The 25,288-nt window shown below is 53.7% G+C and overlaps 1 protein-coding gene and 1 non-coding gene across 5 annotated transcripts; one reads left to right on the top strand and one right to left on the bottom strand.

Moving 5' to 3' along the window:
• The first annotated feature begins 3,490 nt into the window (after positions 1 to 3,490).
• Positions 3,491 to 23,569, top strand: LOC104145915 (RING finger protein 122). 4 transcript variants are annotated; one of them, XM_068920903.1, is made up of 11 exons: positions 3,491 to 3,608; positions 4,001 to 4,051; positions 5,112 to 5,312; positions 5,633 to 5,721; positions 7,862 to 8,134; positions 8,689 to 8,897; positions 19,587 to 19,743; positions 21,954 to 21,999; positions 22,283 to 22,324; positions 22,745 to 22,827; positions 22,910 to 23,569. In XM_068920903.1, exons 5-11 carry the CDS (start codon positions 7,956 to 7,958, stop codon positions 23,022 to 23,024), a joined length of 831 nt encoding a protein of 276 aa, XP_068777004.1. In that variant the 5' UTR covers positions 3,491 to 3,608; positions 4,001 to 4,051; positions 5,112 to 5,312; positions 5,633 to 5,721; positions 7,862 to 7,955; the 3' UTR covers positions 23,025 to 23,569. The 4 variants fall into 4 exon arrangements, with proteins under 4 accessions (XP_068777004.1, XP_068777003.1, XP_068777005.1 ...); XM_068920902.1 differs by lacking the exons at positions 3,491 to 3,608; positions 4,001 to 4,051 and having other exon boundaries at positions 5,223 to 5,312; positions 5,622 to 5,721; XM_068920904.1 differs by lacking the exons at positions 3,491 to 3,608; positions 4,001 to 4,051 and having other exon boundaries at positions 5,223 to 5,312; positions 5,622 to 5,721; positions 22,748 to 22,827; positions 22,910 to 23,567.
• Positions 23,570 to 24,980: 1,411 nt separating this feature from the next.
• Positions 24,981 to 25,075, bottom strand: LOC138062507 (small nucleolar RNA U13). Its single transcript, XR_011136509.1, has one exon. It is a non-coding gene; the product is annotated as a small nucleolar RNA U13 (small nucleolar RNA).
• Between the last annotated feature and the right edge of the window lie 213 nt (positions 25,076 to 25,288).

The following is a 25,288-nucleotide window of genomic DNA, read 5'->3' as shown; positions in this document are numbered from 1 at the left end:
CAGCAAGTGTGGCCTGGTAGAGGGTGCTGGGATTCATCACAAACTGAAAGAAACCTCTCAAACATCAGACCTGCTAATGGAACAGCTTTTTCCTTCATCAAATCAAACCAGTGACTTCCTCAAAGCCCTAAGGCTAGGAATTGCAAAGAAGATTGAAAAGAATTGGGCACCCAACTCTTGCTAACTTTGTATTTGAGCTCCTGAACTGCTCTTGCTGCTTTGGAAATTATAGCTATGCTGCTGGGGTGCTTAGTACCATGGATGCAGTGAATAGAAATGTATTGTGTCAGTAGTAGCTACAGGCCTTAAAAAGGCAATGCTGCTACCTGTCCATGTTCATAATGATTAGTTCTTGATCCAAGAACACTGAAGAAGAGAAATAGTCATAGGTAGGTCTTAGCCTCTCTGAACTCAGGGCACATTTGCTAGTGTTCTGGCCCCAGTTTCTACCATGATGCAGATGTAAATCCTTTTTTTCCCCCAGAGCAGATTTTCCTAACGATTTTGGATTTGCAAGAGCAAAGTTTATGAGCTTCTGGAGGCAGAGGTGTCACACAGATCAGCAGCCCTCAGCTGTGGGAGCGTGCAGCTTTGTGTATGTGGCTTTGAGCAGTACTGTGCAGAGGTCGTGGTTAGTTGAAGAGCAGACCCATACAGATGGACCTACACTGTGTTCCCAGCCCTCTGCCTTTGAGATACTGGTTTCTAATGTTGATTAACTCTATTCTGAAGACCACTTTGCTGTGCAAGATAGATGCGCCCTTCATCTTAAAAGATAAGCCTTTAAATAAAGTGCAAGTATCTCAGATTGTCTGCTAATGGGGATCACAAATGTCTTAGCTCTGTTCCCTTCCAGAGTAGATGTGGGAAGTTCTCTTCCATTTGACGCCTTTCTGAGTGTTTAAACTCAATGAGTATCAGGTCAGCAGCAAACCTCCCACCGGCTTCAAGAAGCTTTGGACTGTGCCCCAGCCTGCTCTGCTAACAATATGTGACAAGCTGAAGTGAACAGTTAGACAGAAAGCATCAGGATTTTACAGCATATTTCACCAGCAACTTGTTTTTTCAGCTTTTTTTTTTCTTTGATTTTTTTTTTCCTCCTTACACTGTAGCAGCTCAAATTTATCCCAGGCTTCTACTGACATTAACAAGACAGTGGATGACAGGCAAAACGCGCCCACAAGCAATTCAGACTCTCCCCACTAAGTAATCATAAACACTACAAGTTTGCAACAAAGCAAGCAGCTGCCTTTCTCCCTCTGGACAAGGGCTGCTTCCTCACAAATTGAGGCTCTGCGGGTTTTACAGCTATCGGACAATGACTCTGGTGCCTGTTTTCTCCTCCTCTTCTCTCTCTTTTTTATTTTCTTCCTTTCCTTTTTTTTAATAGAAAATATCTCAGCATTGCCAGGACTCAAGTGGCCCCCTCTAGCAGTGAATCAATACAGCCAAGTGACTAGGCTTTAACTTCTTTTCTGGCTGACGCTCCTGGAACTGGCATAGAGGGGTTGTGTTACTCACACGTCCTCCCTTCCAAGGGTTTATTACCTTCGATCACATTTCTTAGAGGGAAGCACATATTTGTTTGGGAGGTGAGGGGAGAATTTAATAGCACCAGACTGCAGTCTAAGAGATGCTGAGAATGGAGAGGCTGGGGAGGGTGCACTGGATTTGGGAGAGCTCCTGGGAAGGTGGTAACCTTGAGTTTTGCAATTTTCTTCCACGCTGCTAGAGCATGTGTGGAGCCCCAAATAAGCCTTTATCTCCAACCTAAGTATAGGCAAGAGGAGGGTGAAGATTACTCTTTATTAGTTCTTTGCTTTGATAGAGTTGATCCTGCCCCGGATTGACTGGCTACATGACCTCCTAGAGGCCTTTTCAGATCTCTTTTCTATGATACTTTCTGAGGCAGCCTGCAACAGATGCCCCCTCTGCAAAGCTTGCTTCAAGCTGCAGTTAGAGAAGTGCCTGCAACACAGTTTGGATTTACTTCCCCTCAGCTGGTGATTACTGCCCCCTCAGATGAGCATGCAATTGCTCCTGGGCTGTTTCAGTGCCATGTAAGCCATGCTTTCTCAAATCCCCTTTAGTATGCTGCCATAATGCTGCTCTTTGACCCTGCACTACCCCCTTCAACAATGCCGCCTTCTTACCCTGACTCTTAACTTAGAGCAAGCTTAATTTTACCTTGTTACGCTACAGCTATCTGTGCCCTCTGCACTCCCTCCCTCTGTCATCCTCCTCTTCAGTGGGTCTATCAAGTGGCACATGTTGCATGAAATACGTAAATTCTTTCTGTTTATGATTGAATATAATAAAGTCTGGTGACTGTGCCTTCCAGGTGGCTTTTGGACATGCAGCATTTAGTGCCTGAATGATTGATCTCTGATCTTTAAAATAGGGCTGTGAAAACCATAGGGAATTTGCATGCATGTGGAGTATAAAGCCAGGAAATAGCAGCTCTGAAACTCTCTAGCCCCTGCCCTTTATTTCCTTGTGTTGAGTTTTCCATGTTTGACAATGCACAGAGTAGTGATTTATGTATAACCAGAGCAGCCTCCAGTGGTTGGATCTGTGAACTCTTCCAAGCTGCCTGTTATTTTCAATTCACTTATGGGTTTTGCAGACCCATAACCCTGATTCTTGCTCCGAGCTCCCTTTCGGAGAAGGGAGAAGAGCTGGGAGCAGCGTGTTCCCGGATTATTCTGCTGGGAGCAGAATCCATCCCTAATTGAGCTGAAAACAGCTGCTCCATCCTCACTGCCGTGGGCCTGCTGTGCACAGCAGTTCTTGACAATAGCTGAGATACAGGGATGCCGGAGCTGCCTCTGCCAGCATCCTGCCCCTGTTGTAACAGCGGCACACCCTCCACAGCAGGGAGTTCTGCCAGTCGGGGTACAGCAAATCTGTGTCAGCACTATCATTAAAAACAATCCAACCCTCCAGGTACTCTGTACAGCAGTGCCCATGACGAGGGGGAATCTGGGCCCTACCTCTCCTCTGTCTCTGTGGCTACGCTCCCACATAATCTTTATCTGCTAAGGCCCAGATGGCCCGGTTCAGTTATTGGCTCAGGCATCACAGAGTGACAAAGCTCCTTGGAAAGTGAGGTTGCTGGACATCTTCATAGCCAGACCTGGCAGCTGGCTGCTTCCCAGAGAGCAGCTTTGAGAGTCACTGCTGGCAGGGGAGAGGGAAAGCACTAAGATATGGCTTGGGGAAAGGAGGAAGAAAAGGGCCACTTGATGTTTCTTTTGTGTTTATCTTTTAAATTCTCTCTCTCTGCCTTGCTGATTAGTTCTCAGAACGAGTCTTCCTTCTTGGAGCCCTCCCAGGCAAAACGCATGACAGACAGGACTCTCACCCTGGGGTTATCAAAGGGAACTGGGAAAACTGAGCAAAACGTATGAGGAAGGCATAGCAAACCGCAAATGGTATTTGTGCCCCCGCTGAGCCTACAGCTCAGTCCCATTGCTCTGAGCTGCTCCTTGCCTTCAAGCATAGGAGCTTCAGAAGCAATACACCAAGCTGATAAATCCTACCAGGGAGCAGGGGAGTGAATCAGTCTCTGCTACAGCAATGATGTTTATGGAAAACAGGGGGAGGAGGTGAGGCAAAGAAGTCTGTTTTTTTCTGAGAAAGTTCCCTTATAAAAAGTTGGATTGCTGACATTTTTCCTTGATGCAGCTGCCCAGGTATTTCAAAGTGTCTGAGATTTCATTATCTAAGAAGTAGTCACTGGCTTTGCTGGGAACTTCTGTCTGTTTTACAAAGTGTTTAGATTATTATTATTATTATTGGAATAAAAACATACAAACCACTAATTCTTTATTTAAATTACGAGTAAGTTCCCTGCAAGTAACACCCTGCCAAAACACTTATCCACCTGATTTTTTCCATGTATAATTTTTTTTGATTCAGTTTTAACCTTTTGTGATGGAGGTTGGAGGTGTCTCACAAAGCTGTGGAAATGCAAACTTACCTTTACATCATTTGGCAGGAGTTGCAGGAGTGCTGCCAGGCAGAAGTGAGAAGTTCAACCTTTCTGCAGGTAAGTGGAATCAAAACCCTTATTCAGGACAGGCTTTTCCCAAGCTGACAGCGTCACACAGCAGAAATACAGCTAGTTCAGTGAGCAAAGTCAGCCTGCTCTCCCAGAGTCTCCTGGTATGTCTCTCTCACTGTCATCTGTGCACCCCAGGAGTCTGAGCATGGAGGAGTGGGAACAAACTGTGGAGAGGAGAATAAATCAGATCTCTGGATTCTGCTCCCTACACCTTGAAGAGGAGCCAAAGGGAGGGATCAGCGACTACTCCTTGGTGCCTGGGAGTAGAGGCAGCTGGCTGCAGGGTAGGATTTCTTGAGGACAGGAGCTAGGAGCCCATGCTAGGAGGTAGGAAGGTGACTCCTGGCCAGGCAGCCGGGCTGTACCTGTTAGCTCTGTCTATCTGTGTCTGGAGGTGGTGTATATCCAAAGTCTTTTGAACCTATATATGCTCTTAGCCTCCACCACAGCTGCTCTGACAATCCTGTCCTATCATTTAGCTGTGCACCAAAGTGAAAAATATACCCAAGGTCTGTGATCTACCGAGAGATGTGAACTGCTTTGAGGTTGTACTCCTGGGACCTGTGCTGTCAGTAGCACATATTGAAAATGCCCAGCTAAACTTCATTGTGTGTATGTACTTTGGTGCAGATGAGAGAGGATGGGCGTCTGGTAATGCTGAGTTCATCCTTGAAGCTTCTGGGGTTGCATCCAGGGCTGGTCACAGGTTCAGCTGAAAACAAAACCGGCAAATTTTATTATTTTTAATCAAAGAGCGGGTGGGAATGCTGTAAATGTCATTTTGGATCTTCTTAGAACATGTTGTTTGGCCTGGAACAACCGTTTTTGATTCTTCTGTAGTCATTTTTCCCATTTCACGCTCCTCCTTTCTGATTTGAATCAAACTTTTAAATTGAAAGGCAGCACTTCAAAGGAGAAAGGAAAAATTTCTGCCTGGAAAATGTTTAACAGAAATATTTCAGCATTTCTGAAATGAATGGTGTCGTTTAGAATATGTCAAAACAATAAGCTTCAGCCTTTTGAGCGTTTCCTCTTTTTTTTCCAGGTAAAAATATTCCCTTAGACATGAATTGTGGATAGTTTTAAGTTTCCCTCTCCCCTCACAAAGTCTTATTAGCAAATGAAGAAAATAGCACCAAGCCCTGGCTCTGCCAAACAGACCCTAGCAAGGAGGCTGGACAAGGTCAACTATAAAAAAAGAAGCAAAGGAGCATCCTCTAGAGACTGCTACAGACTTGCAATATAGGTAATCATGTCATAAGTACCACTTTATTGGCTTTTTCGTTTCTCTTTCTCTGTGTGCCTGTGGCTTGTGGCTTGCTGGGGGAAGAGAAGCGAGAGCAAAGCTGGCAGGAGAATTTTGATGTTATTATGGCTGTTGTTTATTTGTCTGTGTAGTAATGTGAATTTATATGTATGTCTGTGCATGCTTGCATGTGATCTCTGTAGTTGTGTCCATCTCCCTCATTCCCTCCATATCCATCCATGCACAGCATGATATAAACAAACCTGCCTCTGGACATGTCATGGCTTAAAATAGATGTTCATACATCAGCCTTTCCACAGCAGCGGCAGCAGCAGCAGCAGGAAGACATGGCCGACTGGATCTGACTACAACACTCAGTTTGAGCCGAGAAATCACAGCCCTCACAAAGGTAGAGTAACGGGTGGGCGTCTCCTTCCTCCTGCGTGTCTGTCTGTCTGTCTCTGCAGAGTGTGTGGGGTTGAGCAGCCTGCGCTTGTTCAGCAATGCCTCTCCAGAGCTCGCTCTGTGCTTCTGGGCAGGCTCCGGCTGTTTCTCTTCTCCCTCCCTCTGAGCATGGCGCTGCTGGCAGGGGCTCGAGGCAGCCAGCAGCATGCGTGGGAGAGTGGGGTGCAAGCCTCCGGGCTTGGCTGTCCAGAGGGGGTGCAGCTGATAACCTCCGAGGGGTTTGGGGGCCAGGAGTGCTTTGGGGTCTCTTCTGAGGTTCTGGATGTGGGGCAGTTTCTCTTCTCCTGCAGCACTTTGTGGGTGCTGGTGTGGCGGTGTGTTGTGGGGTGGAATGCTGGAGGGCAGCTTCATGCCTGAGGTTTCTAGAGCTACATCCCAGAGTAGGTGTGGTTTGCTATTGTACTAGCCAGCTGTAGCAATAAGAGGGTCTGCTGTTAGGTTAGTTATAGCTTCACACCGATGATTTGGTGTTTTTCAGACCCGTCTGCTGTTTGCTTCCTAATGTTGCCCAGGGCACTGTGGAGCTGGTGGCATTTGGCTGGGCTGCAGCCAAGGTCACACAAGGTTTAAGGGCCTGCTCCATTTGCAGGGCCCCAGCACACTGCCGTGCTAAATGCCCTTTCCAGGTGCAGCTTGCCAAGTCTTAATTCCCAGCATTAAGGAATCCAGAATTCATCAGGGCAGGGGTGATGTGTCAGGGTCAGACATGGCTGGTGCCCCATGCTGGGGAAGCGTGTGTTATGCTGAGTGCCAGCTGCGAGCAGTCTTGGCAGGGCTGCCCTCTCCTGTGCTGCACCCCAGCACGCCAAAGGCAGGGTCAGAGCTAGCATCTGCAAAAAGGAGCAGGGAGGAAGGTATCTGTGGGTCTCTGGACTCCCTCTGAGTTTCCTCCATGCTCTTGCAGTGTTTTCCTCCTCTGCGTGCTGCCAAGAAGGTGGCTAGAGGCTTCTTCCTTCTGTACTGTTGGCTGCTGGCCGGTGTCTTAGGCAAAATGTCAAAGCAGACAGACCGATGCTCTGATCCAGCCTGGCCAGTCCAAGGTCATTGCATTTTCTTCTGCCGAGCCCCAAAGACAAGTGGCCAGTGCTGAGCTGCTGCTGAGAAGAGGATTGCGATGGGATGCCCCTTGGACGGGTTCCCAGCCCCTTCAGGGCAGCTTGGGGCAGCAGCATGGCGGCTGGAGAGGGAGAACTATAGTCTCATCTTGGGGGGGGGCACTTCAGTCAGTGCCAGTTAGAGGGGCAGCAGCAAGCAAGCAAAAAAGGCGGCTGTGACTAATATTTGGCTGCAAGGCTGAGTTACTGCTCTGCATGGGTAAGGCTGTCCAGGGAGGTTTCCTGCAGATGGGTGACAAGTATCAGGATGATCTAAAGGTTTGAGAGCAGAGCTGCATCCTAATGGATCTGTTCTGTAAAAGGAGCTTTTTCATCCCCTGAAATTAACTCTTCCCACCCCAGCCCAGTCGTAGATGTTCAAATGCAGCAAGACTGCTGTACTCAGGGGTTAATCCAGCTTCTCCCTCCCTGCAGGCTTTACTGCCTGGTCTGTAGGAGGCTGGGTCCCAGCCAGGCTCCGTATGGTGCCACATGGAATCCTCCACCTGTTTGGGGTTTTTCCTCCCCTCCCCAATCCTGGTATTTTGCCCGCAGCCCTGGCTGCCTTTCATTGCTTCTGATCACAGGTTGGCAACATGAGCTCTTGAGCTGGCATTGTCACACTGGCAGGCAGAGCCCCCGAGCCAGCTCAGAAGGAAGGTGGTCCTGTATAGAGTATCTCTTGCCAATACGGCCTCAACCCAAAGACATGAGGCTGGAGCAATACCTCAGCCCACGGAGACTCAACAATCTGGCTTCCTCTCTGGATTGACTCACCAGCCCTGGCATCATAAATTTCTCCCTATTGCTTCCTGGAAGGGGATATAGGTGATGCTCTTTCTCTCACTGGGAATGATTGGGTAGCTGGCTTTACATAGCCATTTCATCAGGAAGATCAGACTTGGCTGCTTTGGGCCAGTATTTCTACACAGGGGATGGAGTGAGAGGTCCCCAGTTCTTCTAATGGCATCTCCACTGCTTCCGTGACAGGACCGTGGGTGGCAGCAGCAGCAGAAGTGACCTCCAGGCCACTCTCCGGCCTTCACGAACCCACAGGTATGCCTTGTGGGTCTCGGCAGCTCCAATGGCTTTCCTGTCCAGGTTCTCCAGGAATGGCACCAAGTCACCAAGCCGGGGCTCGCGGGAAGAGCGCAACAACCACCCCATCCTCAGCGTCTTTGAGCTTGAAAGGTTGCTGTACACAGGAAAGACAGCCTGTAATCATGCTGATGAGGTCTGGCCAGGACTCTACCTGGGAGATCAGTATGTATCATATGGGCCTGAGAACTAGGGGGTTCAGGGATGTGTGAAATTGGGAAATCTGGGAGAGGAAGGATGGGAAGTGTGAGGGGGAGAAAAGGATATGAGGCGAGGTGGGAGGACATGGTGGGTTTGGTATGGAGAGAAGGAGAATGATGGACAGTAGCACAGCTGTAGGGAGCATTCAGAGTATTCCTCAGTAGGGGGGATGGAGGTGGTGTGCCTGTTGTGCTGCCATCCTAGGAGACAGGAACCATGAGACCAACTCAAAATTTAAGAATCTGTGGCATTTTTCCTTTGCCTCTGGGTTTCTCCGCCATAAATGTGTGTCCAGGACAGCCCTTAAACTGTCCTTGGAAACGTTTCTGTAATGAAAGCTAAGTTTCTTGGGTGATAACTGGGTATGTCTCTGGCTTTGAGACAGATGTTAGGCCTGTGGTTAAAGCAGTGCCAGCATTGTGCAGTGCGAGGGGTCTCTGATATACCATAAGTTAAACCAGTTTTGCTAAACTTATGCATCTAGTTTTCATCTTCTATACTTTCCTCCTTCCTTGCAGAGATATAGCAGCTAACCGGCGTGAGCTGGCTCACCTGCGGATCACCCACATCCTCAATGCCTCGCACAGCAAGTGGAGAGGGGGTGCTGAGTACTATGAGGGCACGGGCATCCGCTACCTGGGCATTGAGGCCCATGACTCGCCTTCCTTTGACATGAGCCCCTACTTCTATCCTGCAGCTGACTTCATCCACCAGGCACTGAATGAAGGTTGGTGGTAGAGATGACCAGGAGAGAAGTGAGGAGCAGGGAGGGGAGAAACTCACCTGGGCAGGTGGGAAGCTGATTTGAAATCCTTATTGTTAAACATACAGGGAAAAAACAGATTTCTAGCCTGGGTGTTGTTTCCTACACGGGATCACCTCTTTGAAAGAGGAGTCAGGCTAGATCAAGGTGCTGGCCTCCCAGGCTGCAGTCCCAGCTAGTGTCCTGGGCTGTGACTGGTCCTGCTTGGGCTGTTTTGGGAGATGATGATGCATCAATACCTCTTGCCAAGGGAGGGACCTCAGTGCATCACAGAGTCATATTCTCACCAAGGCCCAGTGTCTAACCCAGGAGGCCACAACTGAGCCAGAGCTTCAGGATGCACTATGGCAAATAGTTGGATTCTGAACAGCTTTTTAAAAATTGGAACATTTAGCCTGCTGTGACATAGCCACTCTGTTTCCCTCCACCCCCCAGGAAGGATCCTTGTTCACTGTGCTGTTGGGGTGAGCAGGTCGGCCACCTTGGTCCTCGCCTACCTCATGATCCGCCACCACATGCCCCTGGTAGAAGCCATAAAGACGGTCAAGGACCACCGTGGTATCATCCCCAATCGGGGTTTCTTGCGCCAACTTGTTGCCCTGGACAACGCCCTGAGGCTGAAGAGGAGCATGTGAAGGAGGACGAGAGAGGCTGTGCAGTGGGGGGGGCGTTGCGTGTGTGGTGTGCACCTGACCCCGGTGCCTGCTGAGTGGCAGAGACAGGGCTCTCCTTATGGTGCAGATGCTTGGCAGCTAATGGGTTACATGCAAGTGGCCCTGAGGCCCCCCCATCTAAGGGGTACCCCAGATGCGAGCTGTTCCTAGTGGTAAAGCATATGCCCTCAGCCTGCAATCTTGCCAACTAGGTAGGCCTAATATATAGCCTCCTTCCCAGCCTGCTCGCTCAAAGATGCATCTGGAGGGATATCTTCGACCCGCATTTCAGGTTATGCTCTATCCCTGCTGGCTCTGGGAAGCCTTAAGGGTTGGTTCTCCCACCTGGCAGGTGCACTCACCAGGCCAGTGCCATCCCTCTCTCCCAGGAGATCCAAGCTCTGCGTGTCCCTTATCTTGTTTTCCATTCATTTTTTGGTCTGTGTGTGGCAATGTGACTCAAGCCTGGTGTGTGGGCTGTGTCAAACAGGCCTTTAGTCGTAGTATTTGGATGTCCTCTGTGCCTAGTGTTAAAGTGTAAGAATAAAGACACTGCTAAGGAAAAAGTCTGGTCATCTCTCCTGTTTTGGGACATGATCCAGGTTGGGCTTCTTCATAGTGGCTGTGGGAGAGCAGCGCTCTGGGCTGAGATGGGCCCAAATCCTCCCAAATGCTGGGTCCGGAGGCTCAGGTCTGAGGCTGAACTTGTTCACTCAGACCCCACTGATGGCTGGTGCCTGTGCTGAGCCTCCCCAGTCTGGTTTTCTCCAGTGGTGGGGACAGAAAGGGGAGCTCTGAGTGGAGAGCAGAGTCCAGCTGGCGGTACAGCAGCCCTGCCTGGGCTTTGCAGGGTTACTAAGACTTCTCACTACATCAGGAGGTTGTGAGCAGAGAGGACAGGGCTGATGAAGGCAGGAGTTGGCTTTTGTCTGCTCAAGTATGGATTAAGGCTCTTGGCCCCAAATTCCGGTAGGAAGCAGGGGAGAGAAGAGCGAGAAGAAGTGAACTTCTGCTTAGATACGGATCAGCATTGGACCAAAGCAGGGAGAGATGCTCAAATGAGGGAAAAGAGGATTCTCTGAGCTTTGGGAATACCCCAAGTACAGAGACAGAGCCTTAGTGCATGGCCAGAGAGGGAACTAGGCTAGCCTTGTGTTTGCTTTGCTGCTGGGTTATTTCTAACAGCATCCTTCGATCTGGCATGGGGATCCAGGCTTATGAGGCCCTGGGAGGCCAGCATGGGCCCAGGACCAGCATCTCCTACCTGAAGTCATTGCTGCTGGGAGAGGTGCCAACCCTGCTCTGCTCGGCTGTGTACGCCACCTGCCCTCCTGGCAGTCTGGGGTAGGTGGTTCTGGCCCGGCTGCTGTCGCATCTGCTTAGGCTGGCAGCAGGGTCAGGGAGCTTTGCCTTCTTCCTGCGCTGCCAGCGGGGACAGGGTGGCCCCAGCCTGTCCTGCTGGGCCAGACCCTGCATGGCTCTGTCTGGAGAGGCAAAACCTGGGTGGACGGCCCTCCCCAGTGAAGGCACCCCTGCAATGGAGGGCCGGAAGCCCCCCAGCTCGGCAGGGAAGGAAAAGTGCAGCACCCCAGGATGCAGCCCACGTATGTGGGGCAGTGGGAACACAGGGGTGCTCAGCCTGCTGCCAGGGTTTTCCATCCATCACCAGATGGCGATGTTGGTCTCCCAAATCAAGCAGACGCTAGCTGTCCACTGGGGCTAGCCAAAAGACTAGCTAGCCACAGGCCTGTGAAAATTGGCTTCCCTGCTTGCAGAAGGGCAGGACAGGTGAGCTGGGCCCGGGGGAGAGCAGGCACCAGGATTGGGAGCAAGTGGCAAAGGTGGCAGCTGGCCCCCTGGGCGCTGGGCTGTCCCTGCATGCCGCCAGCACTCATTGCTGCCCGCTCTTATTATAGCCCCATTCTTCCTCAGCTCTGGAGAGCACACGAATCGCAACTTGGCTGCCAGCTGCAGCTCATGCCCACATCTCATAACCATGTAGCAAGAAGAGCCTGATGGCCACAGGGGGTGAGCTGCTGGTCCTGGGGTGCAGCCTGCCTGCCTGGGGCTCCCCCACATACCCAGTCTATGTCCGGGGGTGCCACAGGGCCTGTCTGGCTACCAGGGAGATGTGGGCAAAAGCATGTCCTTGCTTTTGTCAGTACAGAGTGACGTTGTGATGTTGGCTGAGGGTGAAGTACTGTGAAGTACTTCACAGGGGTTTTGAGGGGTAAATAGCGCGCTCTGAGGCCTGTGCTGTAGCACCCCATCGCTGCCAGCTGGTGCCCCCGAGCGATGCTGCCTCCAGGGAATGCCTTTCTTTACTCTCCCTATTGCACTGAAGCTCAACTCTTTAGTTTGCCACAGTCATGAGAACCTGCTAACATGTTGCCCAACTCCCTTTTTAGGGACTCAGCTCGTACCGGACCCTAATGTGCCCGAGGGTGTTCGGGGCATGGCACCGGCCCAGCAAGGCACCAGTAGGGAGAACAACAGATCTGACTGCTGGCAGCAGAGCCGAAGTGACCCGGATCGAGGACTGCAGCCTCAGAGGCAAGGAGGGGCCAGCGTTGGGCAATGCATAGGGGTTGGTCACACTCTGCTGTGGCTCTGGGTGTTGCTAGGACTGGGAGACTCCAGAAGCTTCAAGGGAAGCATGTAGCTTGGCAAGGTCCCAGGTTGATGTAAAATGCCTTCTGTCAGGTTTTGCAATTCTGCTTTGTGCTCCTTGCTACTGCGCACGACTCCCTTTGTGTAGCCTGCTGCTAATCAGGCCCCAAACTCCGAGTGCTGTCATTGTTCAGTAAAGCTGGGATCAGGGAGGCTCTGAGCACAAGGGGAGGTTGTGTTTGTTTGAGGATCAGCAAACTAATCTAGAACGAGAAATCACTGACAGAGCCTGGGGGTGTGCTGTACCCCCCTGTGTGCTTGCAGTGTCTAGGTGCCTGTGTTGGGGGGTCGCTGTGTAGCTTGGGAAAGCACCCTGATTTCTGGAGAGCTGTCAGCAGAGCCCCAGCAGCCAGGCACACAGATCTGCCCAGGCCCCAGGACTGTTAGCGGAGGACAAGGTGCAGATCCTGCAGTGCTGCTGCCCGAGCCACGGGACACACGGGGGAACATTGAGCAGTTTCACGGCCCCACGCTGCTGGCCCTGCTGCCCTCATGGTCCCCAGTCACCTGCAGGATGCAAAGTTTGGAGGGAGATGCTGATCATGTCCAAAACCTCCTCCACATCCCCTGCACAAGACTTAGAGCAACCCTGAGCTCAGTGCCTTCAGGGAGGGTCTCCCCAAGGGCTGGGTCCATACACAAGGGCTGGGTGGGCTCCAGCCTGGTGGCAGGAGAAGCGGGTAATCAAAACCCGGGACATGCGCAGAGCGTTTCTGTGAGGCGATGGAGCCGTCACGCTGTATGTGAGCAGAGCTCCTGGCTGTGCATCACAGAAAGGAATGTACATTGCAGGAGCACGTACTGCTGGAATGGGCATCACAAAAACGCCCATCGCAGGAGCGTGCATCGCAGCAGCAGCCCCAGCTTTCTGAGCTCTCCGCCCTGGAGAAACGGCCCCCGGAGCGCCCCACGCCTCACCCGCCTCGGCTACTTGGCCGGCGGCGGCCGCGGTGCTCGGCGCTGCGCGAGCCGCGGGGAGCTCGGCGGCGGGGCGGCTCCGGGGGCGGCTCCGGGGGCCGGGGCCGGGGCCGGGGCCGGGGCCGGGCCCGGCCGCGCCGGGGCGGGGTTTGCGGGCAGGGCCGCTCCCGGCCGCCGCGCCCGGCCCCGCTCCCGGCCATGGCCCGGCGTCGCGCACGGCGGAGCCGCCCCGGCCCCAGCTCCGGCCCCGCTCCCGCTCCCGGCCGCGGCGAGCGGCACCCCGCGGCCCCTGGATGTCCCCTTTCCAGTGGTGCAACGGTGAGAGCGGGCTCCGCCGCGGGGGCGGGCGGGCTTTGGGGCTGGCGGGGCGGGGGTGCCGCTGCCCGGGCAGCCCCCCCGGGGCTCGGGGCTCCCTCGCTGCCCGGGGCCGCGAGGCGGAGGGAGCCGCAGCTGCCAGGCGCAGCCGAGCCGGGGATCGGTTTACTCCGGCGGTGGCGCATCCTGCTCAGTTCCCAGGAATAAAGCCAACTACTAAATTAATTCGCCGTGCTTTTTGTTTAAAATGAAAAAAACCTTCCTTCACGTGTCACAGAAAGGGGATAATCCTCTTTTAAAAGGCCCCAGGCAAGGCCCCGGCTCCTCTCTTTCCTGTTAGCAGTAAGAAATTCACATGAACGTGAAACTGAGTTCGCACATGCGAGGGGTTTCTGGTTAAATAAAAAGTGGTTTATTTTTATGACGAAGTAGTTGGGAAGCTGTACTGGGAATTCCACCATCAAAGCTATCCCTGAGCAACAAAGGCTGAATTATTTAAATTTAGGAAAGAGTTACAGCCTTTGAAGCTAAATATAATGCAACCAGTGGCTTCCTCTCCTGTAACACACACCTTGTGTGTTGTGCAAGCTGGGGGGTGAGAAGCCATTGATCCTGCAGGCAGTTAGCTGTGGACATGTGGTGAATGCATGGATTTTCTTTAAATGGGGCACATGTAAATACACCACAGCAGAAAATGCAAGCTTGGCTGTACAAAGGAAACCTCCTAAATAAGGGAGACTTTACTTTTAGAGCCTCTAAGCAACCACAGCTCTTTCTAGCTTCCCAAGGTGTGGGTTCTGGGAAACACTGAGAACAGAGCCTGCACTTGTTCAGAGGCCAAAACGTGGGTTTAGGAGACTAACCGTAGGCATCTGACGTGTACGTTTTGGCTTTAAGCCCTGACCTTGCAAGCATTTAAATCAGTAAAGTCCAGGAAAATTGCTCATCCGTGAACTGTTAAAGGCCTCTGCAAAACTGGGGCCGTGGGTGTAAATAAATCTGAAACCCAGTAAACAAATCAAATTTTCAACATAAATAGGTGTATTCAAAATTTCTTAACAGAAGTGTAGTCTATGCTGGTACAGAACTTGGAATTTCAGCTCCTTTTTTGTAGGATCCCTTTTGCAGAGATTCAGTACTTCACGCTTTTTCCTCTTGTTCTAGCTGTAGTTCAGTGGACTGTAGTCACCAAGCATGAGCCAGGTAACTTTATTTGGAGGAGAACTGGTTATCCCCCACTAGACTGCTTGCCTTAGGGATGACTTTTGCAGCAAGCCTATTCTAGCATCACAGCAAAAACTATATGGATGCTGCATTCAATTTTCGAATGCAAAGCCCACAGCTTTTGTGTGGGAGTAGAAAGAATGGTTTTATTTAATGACCTGCTGAGTTTTCCATTTGTTTTATTGAACAAGAACTGGGGTGAGGGAGAAGCTCTGCTCAGCAAAAACCCCGTGCCTGCGCGGTACAGGGTGAGCCTTGGGTCTGCCCTGACTTGACATAACGTGGGCTCGGTGACTGCAGACTGTTTTGTCCGGAGGGCCAAGCCACGCGGCCTCGCTGGAGGAGCAGGGCCTGCGTTCACAAAGGTGTCAGCCAGGCTGCTAGAGGGGGGTTGCGATCATTAAAGTCTTGCTGTTTGGTCGCCAAACTCCCCGGCTCCTGAGCTCTGCCCACAGATTTATAGCAAAGGCAAGTCCTGGGCTTCGCGAGGCATTGATCTGGGTGCGTGGGAACTGTATGGACCATGCACCCGTCTGCTGATTGTTTCAGGGTGGAGACTGGCCGTGGGGCTCCCAGGGGTGTTCCCAAGGGGTACTGCAGTGTCAGCCTGTAATGAGAAAGGGACGCGGTTAAGTGCTGTGATTTTCCTCTGTAGGAAAGAAAGGACCTGGAGAGGATAATTCCTGCCTGTGCTAATGAGACAGTTTGCTTAAGTAAAAGAAAAGAGCATTTCTACATTGCCTCCAACTTTGTTTAAACCCTAGCAATGCCAGTAGCTTATCTGTGGGTGTCCGTCTGTGGTCTGTGACTGCGATGCGGTGGTGCTGGCTGCTCCCATCTGCAGCAGGCACATAGCCGGGTGTCTTGCACGGACCCTTGGGATGTGTCAGTAATCCCCGAGCGTCAGGAGCATGTGCGGCACAACGGGACAAGCCTTTATATGTGTTTGAACCCCAGCTGAGTTAAGCCAGGCCGAGAGAGCCTTTCCCAGCCGAGGGGGAAGCGAGCTGTTCCTGGCCTGGCTGTGTATAGCCACGCACCTTGTCGTTTCCCAGGAGCTAAGGGGAGCAGGGCTTTGGGACGGACTTAAAACCTGCCTGGGATCTTGCACCTCAGCTTGTGGAAGGACTATTTAGGCCAGCTCAGATCTGCTGAGGAGCTGTGTGGGTTGGAGAAGGAGGTGCCCTATGCTGGCCGAAACCCACAGCCCCTACGGGTCAAGCTGCACCTTTGCGAGGGGCATTTTTGCAGTTTGCAAAAAAAAAAAAAACCCACTTTGCTGGCAAAATGAACCACCTTTCTGAGTACCTGTCTTGGACTAGAAAGGGCCCAGGTGGTCAGTGTATGTCTGTACTTTCACAGATGTCCAGGGAGCTCTCTTTATCTTTTTTGGCTAAATAATGGTCCCAGCACACTGCTCTCAAGGCTTCTGTTTTCTGCTGCAAAACTGGCCCTGAGTAGACTGAAAGTGGGGAAGTAGGCTGTTTTTGTTTGGTTTTGGTGCCTAGCAGGCCTGTAGCTCAGCATTGGTTAAAAATAGGTTTGATCTCTTCCTTTTCAAGCAAAAATAAGAATGTCTTTGTCAGGCAAAAGGGTTTGCACTAATCAAAACCATAGCTAAGCTACTTCGCTCACCATCTTGATAAACTTTCTATGTAGATGAGCAGGAGGCCGAAGGAACTGGTCGGATTGGAGAGAAGCTCATTTTTTGGGGAGTTTGGGGGTCTGGGCCAGCGAGGTCTGAGGGAGCGGCTGCATTGCCTCGTTCAGACTCGCTGCGCTAGGGCTGGTCCTAGCAGGACCTTGTCCTGGCCCTCTGACTCAAGAAGGACACTTTCCCAGCACTGCACTCGCTTTTTGGCCCTTCTGACGGGAACTCATGAATTCTTTAGAACCAAGTTAGCAAGAATGAGCCTTGCTAAACTGGTGAATCTAAAATTAGCCTCACCAGCTGTGTTGTGGCTGGCAGGAACACGTTAGTCCAGCTCTTCCCTGCTTCCTTCAGTACAGGGCTGTAACTTATAGCTTCTCTCCTTCTACCCCCAATTTTACCCTGCTACTAATGCTGGTTTGCCGGCCCGTCCCACCATACCTGTGCAAGCTCTCTCTGTCACAGCTGAGCTGGCTGTTACCAGTATTATGAGTCTTGGTGGAGCAGTGATTTAAAATGCTGATGAGTGTCTTTTACACACAGCTCTTGCCCCCCGTAGGGAATTTGGGAACGGAGCATAGAGCAGTCCTCAGCGAGCAGCCTGCCCTGTCGGGAGTGAGTTTCTGCCCTGCAGGACAGGGCCAGCCGGTGCGGGGCTCTGAGGGGAGAGCTCCTGTGCAGGGGCTCGGGCGCAGGCAGGCTCGGAGGCAGAAAGGTTTGGCCACAGTGCATTGTACTGTTTAAAACACTGTTTTGAACGTCTCTTGCAAGCAGATAGCAGAGAAAAGGTATTGAACTGTCTCAGTGCAAAGCCTACCTTCTGGGCACTGCTTTCCAGGGTTATGGCCAGAGCCCCGATTCCTCAGCCAGGAGCTTCACTGCCAGGCTGCCCTTCACCTCTATCAGCTGCAGGGCCTCAGCCTACCCCATCTGACCACGAACCCTTCCTGTGGCAGAGCAAACACTCCCTGGGGCCCGAGAGAAGCCGCTCGCCCAGCTGCCACTGCCCCCCAGCCCTGCAATGGGATTATAACCTGGTTTGGGGTAGTTTCTCTTGCCCCTGCTCATGGCATGGAGGCCAACGGCTGGTGCTTTTCAGCAGATTCTTGGAATAGCTCTCAGTCTTCAAATACTCTTAGGAAGCTTTATTGTTTTTATCCAGTCTCCTACACATTATTGTTTCCACAATCTACAGCTCTCTTTTTGGCTAACCTCAAATGAGCCTTCCTGTATCCATCAACAGCTGCTGTGCAGCCGGTGTCCCATGTGAGGCCACCATGGATAACGTCATTATCTCATTTAGTTGTTCAGTGGGTTTTTTTAAGAGTTGATCTAATTTATATTTTTTGTGAGCATTTCTCAATCATTTCCAGCAGGGAAATGGGGAAAAAAATAAAAAACTTTTCCTATTGTCTTTTCCTGCACCTGGTGGTCTCAAGAGCAGAAAGCTGGAAGAGCGGGAGGAACGCAGGGATTTTGGACCCTACAGACATACTCCTTTCCTGGTCTGCCAGCACATTGCAGACACTGCTATTAGACCAAAGGTTTTCTCCTCATCTGCGACGAGGAGGAAACTAGGCAGACAAAACCTCGGGCTTTTGCTCCTTGTGCAGGATTTGGTCCTGCCACCCGTTTGCGTCCTGCCTCTGGTCTCCGCGGTGGAAAGCAAATTTCATCCTCTGATGAGAAACAGGAGGAGGATTTTAATGGGCTGTAATTAAACCCATAAGTGTTTCTTTAGGAGCTTTTTAATGAGATTCCGCAGAGCGGGAACAGAGGGTGCTGGAGCGGGAAGGGCGGGGGCAGATGCTCTCCAGAGCACAGATGGGGCCTCCCTTCGGAGGCTGCTCTCCTTTAAAGTCCCATGTGAGCGAGATCTAACATGAAATCAAAGCTCCTGGTTTTGTGGAGTCCGCATGATTCTCAGACACAAAAAAACTATGCTTTTTGTGCTAGAATCTGATTTTGCAGCAATTCCCAGAAGAGGCAGTTTGCAGTGGATTTGGTGTTTTTCCTCCTTTGCTAGGTGTGAACCCTTCTCACCTTTTCTTGCTGTTCCTGGTTTTTTTGTAACACCCTCCTCCATGTTTCCTCTGCGGTGTCAGACTCGGAGGGAAAGGCAGCAGCTGAGGTAGCAGCTTGCATCAAGTGGGTTCCAGGGGCCATGTCTTTGCTCCAAAGGGGAATTTGCTAGGGGTGCTGCCGCGTGCTCTTGGTGCTGGGATGCACGGACCCATTGCTTCTGGATCTGAGAAGGACCCAGTCACTTGCTGCTTCTGCTGCTTCTCCTGCGAAGCAATGACACATGCCAACTGTTCTTATTTCTCAAGCTTTTTTTTTTTTCACCTCTGTCCTTGCATAAATCCCCTTTTGACTTCCATGTATTTCTGTGGAGATGAACACATGGGGCCTCCTTTTCTTCCAGGTGCCTGGATTCTGCCTGGGTGCGTTTATGTTGCTGGAGGATGGTTTAGTCATTGTAATATCAGCAGCGGCTGTTGTCAGTGCTGGCACTGCCTTGCTCCAAGGGGCTGTTGCTGCTCCTGGAGAGATCTTCAGTTTACAGGCCACAGGGTGATGTCTTGGTTTTATATTTTCTGTCCACTTTGCACACTCCAGAGGGGACTTAGTAATCAGCCCAGGCTCTCTCCGCTTTCACAGTAAATCTGCAATCATGCTGGATAGCAATTTGCTAGGTGATGCAGGGGATGGAGCGGGCAGGATTGATCCCGGGAGCCGTGGTGGCTCCGAGGGCCAGCCCCGCGCAGCTGGGGTGCAAGCGAGGACAAGGCTTGGGGTGCAGAGCGGCTGCTCCCTGTTGCGGCTTCCCGGCATGGCTGCCGTCAGCTGAGGGTGCCGCTGTGGGAAACTGGAGCAGGAGGGTTTGTAGCCCCTCTGTGCGACCCACAAAGCAGCCTGCATGTGAGGAGTTGCCTGCGGGGTCTCCAGAGGCTAACGAGAGCCCGCAGAGTGCACTAACGAGCTGCTGTTGTGCAGCCTTTGGTCCTGGGCCCGGAGAAATGCAGCAGCCCGTGCTGGCCTGGGGCTCTGGCACTCTGCAGCCCACGTCTCTACCTCTGTGCTCCCTGCAGAGCATGTTGGGTTGTCTTGGATATTTGTATAGCACGATAGAGGGTAAGTCTTAATCCTCTTCCATTCTTCCCCTCTTTTCCCCCTCTTTCATTCTAAATGCTGCTTTTTCTCTCTCTCCTCCCCACAAAGGGTGCTTCTGCAGTCTGGGGCTGATTTATACCAATAAATCGTGCACGATGCCTCCCATCACTTTCCAAGACCTGCCGCTGAACATCTACATGGTCATTTTTGGCACCGGCATCTTCGTCTTCGTGCTCAGCCTCATCTTCTGCTGCTACTTCATCAGGTGAGCTGGGGCCTGCTGGGGCAGGGGGCTCCGCGTGGCCGGGATGCGCACGGCCTGGAGACAGGGCGCTGTGGCCAGCTGGCTGGGATTTGACTGAAAGAAAACCGAGACTCGTATTGAGCGTGGCGACCGCCCACAGTGCCAATACTCACAGCCTGAGATGCTGATCTCCCTCCCAGTGCCTGGGCAGGTCGATGGCTTGGGTGAGATGTCCCTGCCAGAGGTCCTGGTCCCGCTGGTGGCTTGGAGGCGCCTTTGGGCTTAGCCGAGGGCTGTCACGATCCCAGTGGGCTGCGCTCGGGGACTCCAGTGGCAGAGTGGCCATGGGCATGGCCACAGGCACACAGGGAGCTGTGAGCACGGCACCAACAGCAGCCAAGGGATCAGAGGCTATTTTTAGCTGCTGTTAATAGTCTCCCCAAGGCCTCCTATCACTTCCACTTAGATCCTGGTAACTATTTTTTTAATTAAGCAAATTAGAAGCATTTATTTTCCCCCTGTGTTGCTAGGATCTGTTGGCCCCACTTGAGCCATGTGCCTGGTTTCATTACAGCTGCTGGAGGTAACTCTTGCTGGCCCCGGGGCAGTGCGATGTGTGACCGTGTGGCAGGGCGCTGGGGAGCACTCAGCCTGCAGCTCAAAAGTTATCTGGCAGGCTTAAGGCGTTGTGTTCCTCCGCGGTGTTAAATGTCAAGGGCTGGCTCCAAGTAACAGTTTCCCTTTTACTTTTGACAAGCTTTTCCCACCTTGGAGCAGCTGTGATGGGGAGGGACCGAGCGGCATCCCCAAGTGCTCCCCAAGGTGTCCGCGGTGCCCGGAGCACTTTGTCCTGCTGCGCTGCCCAGGGCTTCGGCTGCACCCGGGGCACCAATAGCGCCAACAGCACTGGCTTGGACGCCAGGGCCACCCCCAGCCCTTGCTGGTGCCTCCTTGTTTTATCCCCTAACGTGCTGGGAAGTTTACCATTGCCCCAAGGAGGGGGCTCAGGCGCCTGTGAGCTCTGCCAGAGCAGGGCCGGAAACAGCAGGAAGGGGCTCCTGTTTTCCAGGGGCCGCGCTGGACGGCCGCATTGTGTGGGCAGCAGCCGGGGCTGTGCTGTGCAGGAGAGGATGTGTCTTTGCATTGCGCTCCCTGTGCAGAGAGGGCTATTTTTAAGCTCAGAGTTGAGGCAGCAGCTGGCTTTTCCTTTGGGGCCCAAGGAGCTCAGTCCTTCACTGCAGGATGCCTCAGCTCCGCCGTTGCCCTGTGCACATCTGCAAAGGGCTTTTGCCAGCGATGGGGAGCAAAGCGGGCCTGATTCCTGGGACCCTCCAGGGCCAGCGAGAGCTCGTGCTGTGCGGTAGCTCCCTGCACCCTTCCCCATCCCCCTGCTGCGGCCCTGGGCCAGCCCTTGGGTTATGCTGACATAAACCAGCTGGTGAGCTCAGAGGGGGTTGCGGGGTGGGTTGTGTGCACATGAGTAGCAGCAAGACACTGGTTTTTGGAGGAATACTCTGCGTTTGGTCTTGCTCGCCTGTGGAGCCCACTGCAAAGATGCCCCGTGCCCAGCCGTGCCCCAGCCCGTGCCCAGTCCGAGGGAGGGTGGTCACTGGGGAAGGGCCTGCTGGGCTGCTGCAGCAGCTCTGCAGAGCTAATGGAAAGGCATCTCCCAGGCGAGAGGCGTCGTTGTGAAATCCTGAAATCCCAGCACAGGTACAAGTGGCAGCACCTTGTAGTGCCTTGGTGGCAGAAGCAAAGGCCTGTGGGCAGCCTCCTTCCCCCAGGGTTAGCGTCTCACTGGATTTTCCTGCAGGACACTTTTCCCCAGCCCCTTCGGCTCAGCCCCAGGCCGCAGCGGCTTGGCTGGGAGCTGCCGGCTGCCGGCGGGTGCTGGAAATACAGCGCTTCCTGGACCTCTAACGACTTCCGAAGTGAAACAATCGGGGCTGCGGCTGTGGGACCTTATTGTCTGCCGGCCGCCAGTTCCTGCGGACCCCACGGCGGCACAGAGCACTGCACGGCACAGGCAGCGTGTAGAGGCCCGCCAGAGCTGGCACGGGGCCGCAGGGCCGTGGCAGCCACACGCGGAGTGATGACCAGGGCACTGACAGGCGTTGGCTCTACAATATGAAGTTTTTTGGCTGGACTGTCCAGAAGCGACTGTTACCAACTAACCTGCTCCTTTGAGGATGTTCTAAAACTCACTACGTGTTTTTTCTTTCCCTCACTAGCAAACTTCGGCATCAGGCTCAGAGTGAAAGATTCGGATACAAGGAGGTAAAGTTTATGGTTGGCTCCTAAATGGGTGCCCTGAGATTTGAGGCTGAGCTGGGGTCTTTCAGGAGGGTCAGAAAGTGCTGGGGATGGCAGTGGCAGGGTAAGGGGCTGCTCCCCACGGGGTGACGCTGCCGGCTGGGTGCCGGTGAGAGCGGGACCTGTTGGCCCACGGCTGGGCTTGGGCTGCTGGTCTGGGCTTGTTTAAGCACTCACTTAATTAAAACAGAGAATTGTTCTCCTGTCCATGTCAGATTTAAATCTGTCACCTCCGTTTCTTGTGCAGGTGGTGTTGAAAGGCGATGCCAGGAAGCTGAACGTGCACGGGGTGAGTGGGACAGTGACTCCGAGGCGCCTGGGGCCCTCCGCTCGGCAGAGGCCACGAGCGGGGCCTCGCAGCCGCATGGCCTGCGGCCTCTGGAGCCACCGGGAGGATTGGGCTCATGGGGACGGCTGCCTGTGGGTGACCTCTCTGCTGCTTTGTGGGGCCAGGCACAGCTAGCAAGCAGAGCGAGGCCAGGCTGGCGCGCAGGTGGAGAACATGGCCAGGTGACAACAGTGCTGGTTGGGGAATTGGGAGGGAAGCTCCCTCCCTGCAGGTAGTTTGGGAACTGAGCCAAATTCCTGGCTGGAAACACCCTGGAGAGGGGCCAGGGGCTCCCTGGGACGTGGCACAGTGGGAAGGCCTCACGCTGAGTCCTGCGTGTCGGTGCCGGCCCTCCTCACCGTCCCGGTGTTGCCTCCGCAGCAGACCTGTGCTGTGTGCCTGGAGGATTTCAGAGTGCGAGAGGAGCTGGGCGTGCTGCCGTGCCAGCACGCCTTCCACCGAAAGTAAGTACGGCCTGGCGGGGGGTTTCCTCGGTGGGGATTGGCACCCTACACCCCTCCCTACCTCTGGCTTTCCCGGCTGCAGGTGCCTGGTGAAGTGGCTGGAGGTTCGTTGCGTCTGCCCCATGTGCAACAAGCCAATGGCGGGCGGTGCGGAGCTCCGCGCGGGCAGCGGGACCCTCCTGGACGAGCTGGTGTGAGAGACCCTCTGCTCCCGGCGGTCTGCGACGGACCACGAGGGGCTCTCCGGGTCTGCCCGCAAGGAACAGCGAGGGGCTCTCCAGGGCCAGCCACGAAGGGCCAAGCTGTGCCAAGAGCTGCCCTGCAGCCCCCCAGGGCAGCCAGGATTCAATGGTTCGTCTCTAAGGTGCAGTTTGGGTTCGTTTAGGTGGGATTTTTAACTTGGAGGTTGTTGTTTGTTTGTTTTTTCTTCTCTTTTTTTTTTTTCTTTCCTCCCCAAGATGTCCCTGGGCTTCCCCCCAGGAACACCCCGGGGCAGGGGAACTGCTCTGGCAGCTCCAGGTTTGCACGCGGAAAGCAAAGCCACATTGTGGAGGCGGAGAGGGCGTTGGGCCGCGGGCTCGTCCCCCCACTCTCCCTGTCTCCCTCCTACCACCTTTCGCTGTACATAGTATTTTTGTACGTAATCCTCTCCAGACAGTCTCAGGCTTCCTACACACCCAGGAGGGTGGGGGATGTACAGTTTTATGTAAAACACTGATTAAATGGAAGATTTCTCAGCCAGTTTCAACTGTGAGTGCTTGCTGAGGGCCGGGGGGCCTGGCAGTGTTTTGGGAAAAAAATATGTTGTTGCTTCTTAAGGAAACAAGAGGCTTGGGACAAAGCTGTGCCCTAACCACATCCACCCCCGACCCTGCTTGTCTGGGCTGGCTTCTCTGGCTTGTCCAGGGCTGCTGCAGCATGGGGTGATGCAGTGACAAGTCACCCTCCCCATGTCACCAGCTGCCAGTGTGGCAAGGTTGTCGTGCCAGCAGCACCGACAGTGTAAGGGCAGCCTTTGCACCTAGCAAATATTTTATGAACAGATGTTGCTTCTAAAGGGCATTGAGCAGCCCAGAAAGCCCCTCGCAGAGTTGCGGGCAGAGCAGTAATGTGCAGCCTCCAGGACATGCGGCAGTCACAAGCGGTTCCCTGGTGAACAGACATAACTTGGACATGCCTTCCCTGCTGCCGCAGTGTGCTGGCATCTGGCAGCGTGAAGTGTCCGTATTGCACGTACAGAGACAGCCAGAAAAGTGGCAGACGGAGGCTGGTACCTCCTTGCCTGGCACAAAGGAATGGTTTTGTTTAAGCAAAACACAAAGTGTTATTTTGCAGGCAAAAATCACGTATAACAGACCACACAGTTAAGGGCTGGGGTGTTTCTTTAGGTGCAGGGCTCTGAGTTTCAGCTCCCTTTTCTTCGGCGGAGCCTGTGCCTGTCCCCATGAGCGCAGGAAGCCCAGCGCAGCTCCGGCAGCGCTTTGTGCTGATTGCAGAGGGTGCAGGGGCTCGCGGGCTGAGGGCCCCTGCTGAGGCCAAAACCCGCTGCGCTTTCTGGGAGCAAAAACCAGGCTGCATGAGGGGCTGCAACCCCGTCGGGGCAGGCTGGGAATGGCTGCTCGGCAGCCAGATGCAGCCTATGAATTTCTAAAGTTGCCCAGAATAGCCTTAAACTGGAAATAGCCCCAAGCGGGAAGTAGCGCAGAGGTTAATGTTGAGCTGGAAATAGCGCACAGGCAGTTTTGACCGTTTCCAGCAAGGAGGGCGCAGGCCTGCATGGAGCTGCGCTCAGGGCCCTCATCCAGCTGTGCCTGCCCCTTGCCCCATTCCCAAGGGGTTCCCCAAAAGCTGTGCCTGGGGGACCCCTCTGCTTACTGTGGCTGGGCCACCATCCGGCTGTGCCTGTGACCCTGACCGTGCGCAGGGGAGATGCTGTGCCCAGGGGCCCCCACAGCTGCACACCAGAGCCTAACCCAGCCGTGACCCCACTACAGCGCACTGCCATGTCCCACTTAGCTGCTGCCAGACCCCCGAGCTGCGCACAGGCAGGAGGGGGTCCCTGCACCTCCAAAAGTCTTTCTCGTGGAAGCACTGTACCCCCCCCGCCCCCCTTTTTTCCGCGGGAAAACGACTCAATGCGACATCCCCCGGCCGCTCAGAAGGGGCTGTGCCCTGTCGTAACCAGGTCGGCACATTTCACGCATGCGCGTGACGCTCCCATTCATCATTCGCAATGAACCGGAAGGATCGGCGCGCGCCCGCCGCGGGCCGCCCACCCCGCCGCGCCCCCCGCCCCCAGGTCACGGCGAGGCGGCAGGCCGCCGCTCTGCCGCCCCCCCGCCCCACCTCGCGCTCCCTCCGCGCCTTCCCCGCCTCGTCCGCCCGCTTCGGGGCTCGCGGCGCCGCTCTGCTCCGCACCGGGACCCGCGGCGTTGGCGCGGCCGCCCGCTGTTAAACATGC

This window comes from Struthio camelus, chromosome 27, assembly GCF_040807025.1.
Source record: "Struthio camelus isolate bStrCam1 chromosome 27, bStrCam1.hap1, whole genome shotgun sequence".
In the NCBI taxonomy this organism is placed as follows: Eukaryota; Metazoa; Chordata; class Aves; order Struthioniformes; family Struthionidae; genus Struthio; species Struthio camelus.
The sequence above is the reverse complement of the archived record's forward strand: the minus strand, read 5'-3'. Positions and strand labels throughout refer to the sequence as shown.